This window comes from Primulina tabacum, chromosome 9 (genome assembly GCF_025594145.1).
Source record: "Primulina tabacum isolate GXHZ01 chromosome 9, ASM2559414v2, whole genome shotgun sequence".
Lineage (NCBI taxonomy): Eukaryota > Viridiplantae > Streptophyta > Magnoliopsida > Lamiales > Gesneriaceae > Primulina > Primulina tabacum.
The window spans coordinates 25,163,834-25,175,998 of record NC_134558.1 but is presented as its reverse complement, the minus strand read 5'-3'; the positions used below and the strand labels follow the sequence as shown (position 1 = coordinate 25,175,998).

Sequence of the window (12,165 nt, the reverse complement as noted above, 5' to 3'; positions counted from 1 at the left end):
TCAGATTTAAATGTTATTTCAAATGTCGTAACACTTGGCGCAACACCCAGCAGAATAATATAACACAAGTAAATAGCTTAACCTAAGATAACTCAGAATTAAGTGTGCACAAGTATTAAGTATTAATACTTGTGCGGTCCCTCAGGGCAAAATAATCACTAGAAAACAACGAGTTTACACAGAAACCAACACTAGTCATTTTAATGTAAATCAATTTTCTCAACACGTTGAGAAAATAAATTGCTTTCTAAAACAAACAACCAGAATAAAACGTAATCAAGAAAGCAAAGAACGTGGTGCCAAAAACTGGAGCAACAAACGTGATCTTCAGCCAACACTCGTACGTGTGTGTCTGCAGATGTCTCCAACAATCACGACAACACGTGAAACAGCACTCTTCAAAAACCGCAACGTCCTTGTGAATTGTTTTTCTCTGTAAATCATGACGTGCAAAAGTGTAACAGTAAGCAGCCACGAAAACTTCCAGGCTAAGAGTCAAAAATCACGAGAGCAATAATCGAATAAGCCACTTTCCTTGGCTTGTTTCTCTTTTTATAATTCTCCTCATCTCCTAGGGTTTACCTTCACAAGAAATCTACAAGTTATGAAAATCAAAAATTTTATTAGAGACAACCTCTTTTTAAATCAGTTATATCATATCATAGAAATCTTTATCATAAGTATAATATCTAGAACGGCAAAACCATTAATTCAATATCTCATTCAATCATATCAATAAGGAAGTTAAATTTAAAGATGATTATTTCAAGAAAAAAATTATATCTTAGACATCAAGATTATTTTTCCTTTCAGTAGGTCTACAACACGGTTTTGAGAACCAATATAATGAAATTTAAATACTAGATTTATATATATATTTCCAAAGAATTGGGCATTGTATGTATTGTTCTTCTGTTGCACTCCAGTTATTACGTAAGCTATATATGCAAATTATCTGCTCTATCTATATATAAAAAGTGTGACTTTAACTATGTATATATTGTGGGTGCTGTCTTTAAACGAGTGTTGTTGGAATTAATTTGCATGTGTAGATATATCATTAATGCTAATCATTTATGGATTTTGACTTTCACTCTTATATTCAAAATTATTTTATTTTCTAGTTTTCCATCAAAATAAATTAGGAGGGGTTAAGTTGGTGAAAATTTTTCTAAGTAAAGTCTATAATAATACATAAATGAGAGAGTTAACGTTGAAAAGTAGACCAATTATGGGTATGCCATTTTATCCTGTAAAATAAATTCATCATCGTATCCAATATTTATATTTTGGATAAAATTTCTCTTCTTAACCAAAAACGTGTTGATAACTAGGAATGTACGTGAACATTTAGTATAAAAAGATTTTATTGTGCTACAATTATTATTTTTATAGTTTTTCATTTAATTTATTTCGTAATCGAAATCATTAATGTCACGCCTCGGGATCGGGGTTATGACAACCAGCCTCGTAGTACATTATAAACTAAAACAAGTTTATTATCATAAATTTCTAAAAGTTCGGTGTCTTTACAACTCGATAAAATAGAAACACGCGGAAGCGTTTACAATAAATAAACAACGAATTAACGAACTAATTAAAATTCTCGATTTCACCAGCCCCAAAACTTGTAACGTACCGTATTTTTAAACTAATTTAAAATTTGTGAAAAAATAAAAATTTTCTTAAATACAAAATAAACTTTCAAATTTGTATTAAAATAACTTACTCGTCTAAAAACATTTGCAATAAAAACAACAACAACCAAGTTTGCCAAAAGTAATAATCATTTAAACATCATAAATCACTTCATGAAATCAGAGTATTAAAAATCGTCATGCATAAAATCTTAAAACATGGGAGGTCCTCGGGTTTAGCCTCCTGCGCAGTCCAAGCTGGCTCATTGGTCCCCACGTCTCGTCTCCTCAAAGTCATCCTCACCTGCATCGATCAAGTCTAGTGAGTCTAAAGACTCAACATGTATAAACTGGAGATAGCAAGTACTACATAATAAAACCACATGCATCTTTAAAGTAGGGCTTACATACTTGAAACTTGAACGTAATAGCATAAACATACTTGAAACTTGAACGTAGTAGCATAAACGTAGACGTGCCATCATCATAAGACTTTTCTTAAACATGCTTGCATCATACATACTTGAGCATACATAACATCATTTTGCGTAGAGATATGTTTCAAAGCAAGTGATCCATACATAAAAGTTCCTGATCAGACTAAACCACAATACTGGGCTGGCAGGGAAAGTCCACTACCACATACATGAGATGTCACGCCCCGAAACTCCGGATTTGACACCGGCGTTGTTTAACAATCAGACAATCGAAACAACAAGCCTCTTGTAGCACAGTATAAATCGAACCAGTTTATATATCATAATCTCAAATTAAATAGCCATTGTCTTTACAATTACCGAAATAAATAAGACGACAGAGTTTTAATGCAGAAACGTAAATCTAATTAATAATAACTTAAACTAATCGATTTCCTTGAGCATTCACCATCCCCAAAACTGCTCGGATTTTTCCTCCTCAATCTGTTCTTCGGACTTATCTGGGAAGGGTTGTAAGGGGGTGAGTATTTGGGAATACTTAGCAAGTGGGGCGTATATCGAGCACAATTTAAAAAACATGCACAACTTTCGAAAATAAAACATGACTTGCATAATATTTTTCGTATCACATGCATAAACACTTACCAACCACTGTGATTTATCTACCTTCTATGGTTTACTGACGTCAGTCCCTAATTTTTACTCCTCTAAGGGGGCGAGGCCGTATAGCGGTTATATCCCCCACCGCGTAAGGGTACGTCATGGTTGGGATTCCCTCCCATATACAGTCGACTCCTCACAGTGTTTTAAAAACCGTATGACAATCGACACAAGAAAAGGAGTAAGAAAGAACATGTACTCGATAGTAATTTTCTTATCAAAAACCGAAATCACATATGCATCAAATTCGAAATTTTAAAAGTTTAAAACAGCCCACTTACAGTATTTGGATTGCTAAAGAAACGTAGGTGTTTGGCTTCGAGAATTGGATCGCTTTTTGCTCTTGCTCGGACAGCGCCTTGGCTTCGATTTCTAGCCTAACCTCGGGATGATTTTTCAGCAAGGTTTCGCCTTGGCTAGCTGCTAGAATTTCGAGTTTTTCAGCTCTAGAATTTCGAGATTTAGGTGTGAGGAATGGCTAGGTATAGTGTGGAATTTATGGGTGAGGGGAATGGAGCTAAACATGGCATCTAAAATCTTACCAAAAATCATGCACAATCACATAAATTTTGATTCAAATACACCTTGCCATTTTCAAAAATATGATGGCTGAATTAATGGATTTGTTTCCAATTTCCTTGTGGTTTATTCTTGCACAACAATCTTTATGCACAATAATAAGAGGATTTTCGAAAACTGTCAAGTCCATGCATTGATTCCTCTAGCCTTGGATGGTCCTTACCAAATCTTGTATATCCGCTTGCATTTTTCGAAAATATGCATGCCATATTGTAAAGATTCCAACAATTAATTATCTCCTCATATTTATATCTTATTTAATACAATAATCAAATCTCACAATTTCCTTATTGTTATTTATTTGCATGGCAAAAAAAATCGGATCTTACATCCCTCCCTCCTTATGGGAAATTTCGTCCTCGAAACTCGAGTTGGCTTGGTCTCCAAATAGGTAGGGATATTCCTTCCTCATCTTTTCTTCAACTTCCCAAGTTGCTTCTCGCTCAGTATGGTTAGATCACTGTACTTTGACGTAGGGAATGATGCGTCGTCTGAGGACTTGTTCCTTGGTGTCCACGATTCTGATAGGAACTTCTTCGTATTTCAATCCTTCTCCCAAGTTTCCTTCGGTCAAGAGTGGTTCTATTTCTAAAACGTGACTTGGGTCTGGAATGTACCTCCTCAGTTGGGATACATGGAACACGTTGTGGATCCTTGACATGTTCGGTGGCAGTGCCAGTCTGCATTCTAGCGTGCCCACTTTTTCTAAGATTTCAAAGGGTCCAACATATCGAGGGTTCAGCTTCCCTGCTTTACTGAATCTGACAACTCCTCTCATAGGCGATACTTTCACATAAGCGTTCTCGCCCACATTGAACTCTACAGGCCTTCTTTTAAGGTCTGCCCAGCTCTTCTGTCGATCTTGAGCTGCCTTGAGCTTTTCTTGGACAATTTTAACTTTGTCCACAGTGATTTGTACTAGCTCGGGTCCCACTAAGGCTTTCTCTCCCACTACGTCCCAATAAAGTGGTGATCGACATTTCCTTCCATAAAGGGCTTCGTATGGTGCCATGCCGATACTGCTGTGATAGCTGTTGTTGTAAGCAAACTCAATTAAGGGTATATGAATGATCCAGTTGCTACTGAATTCCAGGGCGCATGCTCTCAGCATATCTTCTAAGGTCTGTATAGTTCTCTCAGTTTGCCCATCGGTTTGCGGATGGTAGGCCGTACTTAGGGTCACTTTCGTTCCCATGGCCTCTTGAAAGCTCTTCTAAAAGCGCGAGATGAACCTTGGATCCCTATCAGATAAGATGCTAACTGGCACTCCATGCAGTTTCACGATGTTGTCCATGTACAGTGAAGCCAACTTGTCGAGATTGTAGTTCATGCGGACGGGTAGGAAGTGTGCAGTCTTCGTGAGTCTGTCTACTATCACCCATATACCGTCGTGGCTTTGCCTAGACTTTGGCAATCCTACCACAAAGTCCATGGAAATATGCTCCCACTTCCATTCGGGAATTTCCAAAGGTTGCAGTAATCCTCCAGGTCGCTGGTGTTCTGCCTTGACCTGCTGACATACCTGGCATCTGGAGACGAATTCAGCTACATCTCTTTTCATGTCATTCCACCAAAAACTATTCTTGAGGTCCCTGTACATTTTCGTACTGCCTGGGTGGACTGAGAATTTTGACTTGTGCGCCTCTGCCATTATTTCTTGGCGAAGGTTATCACTGTCGGGCACACACAGTCTTCCTTTCATCCACAAGATTTCCTTGTCATCAATCTGATGATCCTGAGTCTTCCCTTCTCTGACATGCTCCTTAAGTTTAGTCAGTACCGGGTCTCGATCCTGGTTTAACTTGATGGTCTCCTGCAGACATGGCTGGGCCGAGAGGGACGTTAGAGTTACCTTGCCAGGGCCCTTCTGACTTAGCGCATCAGCCACCTTGTTTGCTTTACCCGGATGGTAAATTATGGTCAAGTCGTAGTCCTTCAGAAGTTCGATACATCGCCTTTGCCTCATATTAAGTTCCTTTTGGATGAACAAATACTTGAGGCTCTGATGGTCTGTGAAGATTTCACATTTAGCACCATAGAGGTAGTGCCTCCAAATCTTTAAGGCGAAGACAACCGCTGCTAGTTCCAGATCATGAGTAGGGTAGTTCTGCTCGTGCGGTTTCAACTGCCTTGATGCGTAGGCGATCACTCTTCCCTCTTGCATCATTACGCATCCTAGACCGTCCTTAGAGGCGTCACTGTAAATAGTGAAATCTTTATTTTCTGCGGGCAGGATCAATACTGGCGTGGATGCGAGTTTCCCTTTCAGTGTCTGGAAACTCTTCTCACAACCGTCATCCCAGATGAATTTAGAATTCTTCTGTGTGAGCTTCGTCAGTGGCACGGCTATCGAGGAGAACCCTTCGACAAACGTCCGGTAGTAACCCGCCAATCCAAGAAAGCTTCAAATATCGGTGGCGTTCTTCGGTCTCGGCCACTCAGTAATCGCCTCTACCTTCCTTGGGTCCACTGACACTCCTTCTCTCGAGATCACGTGTCCCAGAAATGACACACTCCTTAACCAGAATTCACACTTGCTGAAATTAGCATAGAGCTTATTCTCTCTTAAGGTCTGCAGAGCAAGGTGAAGGTGCTCTTCATGGCTCGTCTCGTCAGGAGAATAGACGAGGATATCGTCGATAAATACCACTATGAACTGATCCACGAATGGCTTGAATACTCTGTTCATCAGATCCATGAATGCTGCCGGTGCGTTGGTCAGACCAAAAGGCATCACGGTGAATTCATAATGTCCATATCTCGTACAAAAGGCTGTCTTGGGGATATCTTCAGCCCTGACCTTCAACTGGTGATAACCTGTCCTCAGATCCAGTTTAGAAAAGATGGCGGCTCCTTTAAGCTGATCGAACAGATCGTCTATCCGAGGTAGAGGGTACCTGTTCTTGATTGTGATCTTGTTCAATTCTCTGTAGTCGATGCATAATCTCATACTACCGTCTTTCTTCTTTACGAAGAGTACTGGAGCTCCCCACGGGGACACACTCGGTCGAATCTGCCTTTTATCTAGCAATTCTTGGAGTTGTTCTTTTAATTCCTAGAGTTCGGCTGGTGCCTTTCTGTAAGGTGATTTAGAGATAGGGGTCGCACCGGGAACCAGATTGATCTCGAACTCCACTTCGCGGTCCGGGACCGTCCCCGAGAGTTCTTCTGGAAAAACATCTGGGAACTCTCTTACTATAGGGATGTCCTCCAGTTTCAGCTCGGATTTCTCTTTTATTTCACTGACCATTGCTAGGTAGATGTCTTCTCCGGATTTCATGGCCTTCCAAGCTTGAGACGCGGAGAGCAGCAACTTCCGGTCCTTGGATTTGCCGTGGAACATGACTTCTCCCCGATCCGGGGTTCGGAGTTTGACTCTCTTCCCCTTACAATCTACTATTGCACTGTTTCTTGCTAACCAATCCATTCCTAAGATTACGTCGAAATCGATCATGATCAACTGTATCAAATCGGCGCTAAAAGTCTGATCACTAATACTGATTTTACAATCTCTGTAAATCTCGTCCGTTTCAGTGGCTCTATTAGTAGGTATGGCTATTCGGAGAGGTTCAGTTAGCTTATCGGGCTTACGTCCTAGCTTCTTAGCAAATCTTTTAGACATAAAGGAATGTGTGGCACCACAGTCAAATAACACATAAGCAGGCACTTGCTGAATAAATATGATACCTGACACGACTTCATTGGCGTCGTCTGCCTCCTCCTGAGTCATGGCAAAGACTCTGGCATTAGGTTTGTCCTCCCTTGGTTTACTAGGTCCTGTTCCTGTGTTTGGCCTAGTTCCTCTGTTTGGCCCTGCTGGTCGGTTGGCGGCGGTAGGACATTATGCAATTCTGTGCCCCGCTTTCCCACATCCAAAGCATACACCGCTGGCCCTTCGGCATTCCCCGGTGTGTCTGAAGCCACATGTTGGGCATGGCTTGAGTCCTTGATGGTTACTGGCGGAGGGTTGCCCTGAGGGAGGTCCACCCGACTGATTGGGCCTCTTGAACATTGGTTTCCCTTGAGAGGGCTGACTGTTAAGGGGTCGCTTGTTCCTGTTTTCCCCTTCCCTTCGACGAATTTCAGCTTCTGCTCGGATAGTCGCACCCATAAGGTCTGAAAAATTTGCAGGTTGGTAGACTGCTAGAGCTGACTGAATCCTGCTGTTCAACCCCTTCTTATTCTCCTTGATCTTGTTCTTCAGCGCTTCACCCTGTTGAGTCAGCTGATGGTTCACCTTGGCAATGCAGCTTATAGCCTCACTCAAATTTTCCAGTCTCTTTTTGCTCCTGTTATTCAGCTGTTTTTCTTCCTCCAATTCTTTGCGATAGCGCTCCACATCCTCTCGCAACTTTCCATTTTGATATTTGCACTGTTCTATGACATCTCTGAGGTCCATGTTATCACTCCTAACTAGTTCACCTTGATAGATCGACTGGTTAAGGCGGACTTGAATCTCTTCTTTCTCAGCGGTTAAGGTTTCGACCTCACTCCTCCTCTCACTCAATCGGGCTCTAAGTCGCCGAATCTGACGGGACTGATAGTGAAGGGCAAGATCCTTCAGACGAATGGCAGCTTGGGCATGGGTGTGGGGTCGCATAGGGGTAGATGAAGCCATTTCCTAAAATCAATCAAAAAAAATGGACAACCTCTTTTTAAATCAGTTATATCATATCATAGAAATCTTTATCATAAGTATAATATCTAGAACGGCAAAACCATTAATTCAATATCTCATTCAATCATATCAATAAGAAAGTTAAATTTAAAGATGATTATTTCAAGAAAAAAATTATAACTTAGACATCAAGATTATTTTTCCTTTCAGTAGGTCTACAACACGGTTTTGAGAACCAATATAATGAAATTTAAATACTAGATTTATATATATATTTCCAAAGAATTGGGCATTGTATGTATTGTTCTTCTGTTGCACTCCAGTTATTATGTAAGCTATATATGCAAATTATCTGCTCTATCTATATATAAAAAGTGTGACTTTAACTATGTATATATTGTGGGTGCTGTCTTTAAATGAGTGTTGTTGGAATTAATTTGCATGTGTAGATATATCATTAATGCTAATCATTTATGGATTTTGACTTTCACTCTTATATTCAAAATTATTTTATTTTCTAGTTTTCCATCAAAATAAATTAGGAGGGGTTAAGTTGGTGAAAATTTTTCTAAGTAAAGTCTATAATAATACATAAATGAGAGAGTTAACGTTGAAAAGTAGACCAATTATGGGTATGCCATTTTATCATGTAAAATAAATTCATCATCGTATCCAATATTTATATTTTGGATAAAATTTCTCTTCTTAACCAAAAACGTGTTGATAACTAGGAATGTACGTGAATATTTAGTATAAAAAGATTTTATTGTGCTACAATTATTATTTTTGTAGTTTTTCATTTAATTTATTTCGTAATAGAAAACATTAATGTCACGCCTCGGGATCTGGGTAATGACAACCAGCCTCGTAGTACATTATAAACCAAAACCAGTTTATTATCATAAATTTCTAAAAGTTCGGTGTCTTTACAACTCGATAAAATAGAAACACGCGGAAGCGTTTACAATAAATAAACAACGAATTAACGAACTAATCAAAATTCTCGATTTCACCAGCCTCAAAACTTGTAACGTACCGTATTTTTAAACTAATTTAAAATTTGCGAAAAATAAAATTTTCTTAAATACAAAATAAACTTTCAAATTTGTATTAAAATAACTTACTCGTCTAAAAACATTTGCAATAAAAACAACAACAACCAAGTTTGCCAAAAGTAATAATCATTTAAACATCATAAATCACTTCATGAAATCAGAGTTAAAAATCGTCATGCATAAAATCTTAAAACATGGGCGGTCCTCGGGTTTAGCCTCCTGCGCAGTCCAAGCTGGCTCATTGGTCCCCACCTCTCGTCTCCTCAAAGTCATCCTCACCTGCATCGATCAAGTCTAGTGAGTCTAAAGACTCCACATGTATAAACTGGAGATAGCAAGTACTACATAATAAAACCACATGCATCTTTAAAGTAGGGCTTACATACTTGAAACTTGAACGTAATAGCATAAATATACTTGAAATTTGAACGTAGTAGCATAAACGTAGACGTGCCATCATCATAAGACTTTTCTTAAACATGCTTGCATCATACATACTTGAGCATACATAACATCATTTTGCGTAGAGATATGTTTCAATGCAAGTGATCCATACATAAAAGTTCTTGATCAGACAAAACCACAATACTGGGCTGGCAGGGAAAGTCCACTACCACATACATGAGATGTCACGCCCCGAAACTCGGGATTTGACACCGGCGTTGTTTAAAAATCACACAATCGAAACAACAAGCCTCTTGTAGCACAGTATAAACCGAACCAGTTTATATATCATAATCTCAAATTAAATAGCCATTGTCTTTACAATTACCGAAATAAATAAGACGACAGAGTTTTAATGCAGAAACGTAAATCTAATTAATAATAACTTAAACATAATCGATTTCCTTGAGCATTCACCATCCCCAAAACTGCTCGGATTCTTCCTCCTCAATCTGTTCTTCGGACTTATCTGGGAAGGGTTGTAAGGGGGTGAGTATTTGGGAATACTTAGCAAGTGGGGGGTATATCGAGCACAATTTAAACAACATGCACAACTTTCGAAAATAAAACATGACTTGCATAATATTTTTCGTATCACATGCATAAACACTTACCAACCACTGTGATTTATCTACCTTCTATGGTTTACTGACGTCAGTCCCTAATTTTTACTCCTCTAAGGGGGCGAGGCCGTATAGCGGTTATATCCCCCACCGCGTAAGGGTACGTCATGGTTGGGATTCCCTCCCATATACAGTCGACTCCTCACAGTGTTTTAAAAACCGTATGACAATCGACACAAGAAAAGGAGTAGGAAAGAACATGTACTCGATAGTAATTTTCTTATCAAAAACCGAAATCACATATGCATCAAATTCGAAATTTTAAAAGTTTAAAACAGCCCACTTACAGTATTTGGATTGCTAAAGAAACGTAGGTGTTTGGCTTCGAGAATTGGATCGCTTTTTGCTCTTGCTCGGACAGCGCCTTGGCTTCGATTTCTTGCCTAACCTCGGGATGATTTTTTCAGCAAGGTTTCGCCTTGGCTAGCTGCTAGAATTTCGAGTTTTTCAGCTCTAGAATTTCGAGATTTAGGTGTGAGGAATGGCTAGGTATAGTGTGGTATTTACAGGTGAGGGGAATGAAGCTAAACATGGCATCTAAAATCTTACCAAAAATCATGCACAATCACATAAATTTTGATTCAAATACACCTTGCCATTTTCAAAAATATGATGGCTGAATTAAGGGATTTGTTTCCAATTTCCTTGTGGTTTATTCTTGCACAACAATCTTTATGCACAATAATAAGAGGATTTTCGAAAATTGTCAAGTCCATGCATTGATTCCTCTAGCCTTGAATGGTCCTTACCAAATCTTGTGTATCCCCTTGCATTTTTCGAAAATATGCATGCCATATTGTAAAGATTCCAACAATTAATTATCTCCTCATATTTATATCTTATTTAATACAATAATCAAATCTCACAATTTCCTTATTGTTATTTATTTGCATGGCAAAAAAAATCGGATCTTACATCCCTCCCTCCTTATGGGAAGTTTCATCCTCGAAACTCGAGTTGGCTTGGTCTCCAAATAGGTAGGGATATTCCTTCCTCATCTTTTCTTCAACTTCCCAAGTTGCTTCTTGCTCAGTATGGTTAGACCACTGTACTTTGACGTAGGGAATGATGCGTCGTCTGAGGACTTGTTCCTTGGTGTCCACGATTCTGATAGGAACTTCTTCGTATTTCAATCCTTCTCCCAAGTTTCCTTCGGTCAAGAGTGGTTCTATTTCTAAAACGTGACTTGGGTCTGGAATGTACCTCCTCAGTTGGGATACATGGAACACGTTGTGGATCCTTGACATGTTCGGTGGCAGTGCCAGTCTGCATGCTAGCGTGCCCACTTTTTCTAAGATTTCAAAGGGTCCAACATATCGAGGGTTCAGCTTCCCTGCTTTACTGAATCTGACAACTCCTCTCATAGGCGAGACTTTCACATAAGCCTTCTCGCCCACATTGAACTCTACAGGCCTTCTTTTAAGGTCTGCCCAGCTCTTCTGTCGATCTTGAGCTGCCTTGAGCTTTTCTTGGACAATTTTAACTTTGTCCATAGTCATTTGTACTAGCTCGGGTCCCACTAAGGCTTTCTCTCCCACTTCGTCCCAATAAAGTGATGATCGACATTTCCTTCCATAAATGGCTTCGTATGGTGCCATGCCGATACTGCTGTGATAGCTGTTGTTGTAAGCGAACTCAATTAAGGGTATATGAGTGCTCCAGTTGCTACTCAATTCCAGGGCGCATGCTCTCAGCATATCTTCTAAGGTCTGTATAGTTCTCTCAGTTTGCCCATCGGTTTGCGGATGGTAGGCCGTACTTAGGGTCACTTCCGTTCCCATGGCCTCTTGAAAGCTCTTCTAAAAGCGCGAGACGAACCTTGGATCCCTATCAGATAAGATGCTAACTGGCACTCCATGCAGTTTCACGATGTTGTCCATGTACAGTGAAGCCAACTTGTCGAGATTGTAGTTCATGCGGACGGGTAGGAAGTGTGCAGTCTTCGTGAGTCTGTCTACTATCACCCATATACCATCGTGGCTTTGCCTAGACTTTGGCAATCCTACCACAAAGTCCATGGAAATATGCTCCCACTTCCATTCGGGAATTTCCAAAGGTTGCAGTAATCCTCCAGGTCGCTGGTGTTCTGCCTTGACCTGCTGACATACCTGG

General features: G+C 39.7%; 1 protein-coding gene across 1 annotated transcript; it reads right to left on the bottom strand.

Annotated features, from left to right (window-relative positions):
* Positions 1-10,964: 10,964 nt before the first annotated feature.
* On the bottom strand, positions 10,965-11,552 carry LOC142504320 (uncharacterized). The gene has a single exon (XM_075617202.1). It carries the CDS (start codon positions 11,550-11,552, stop codon positions 10,965-10,967), a length of 588 nt encoding a protein of 195 aa, XP_075473317.1.
* Between the last annotated feature and the right edge of the window lie 613 nt (positions 11,553-12,165).

Excerpts from the sequence above, each read along its gene's own strand:
- LOC142504320 (XM_075617202.1), bottom strand. The coding sequence starts at position 11,552 with ATGACTATGGACAAAGTTAAAATTGTCCAAGAAAAGCTCAAGGCAGCT.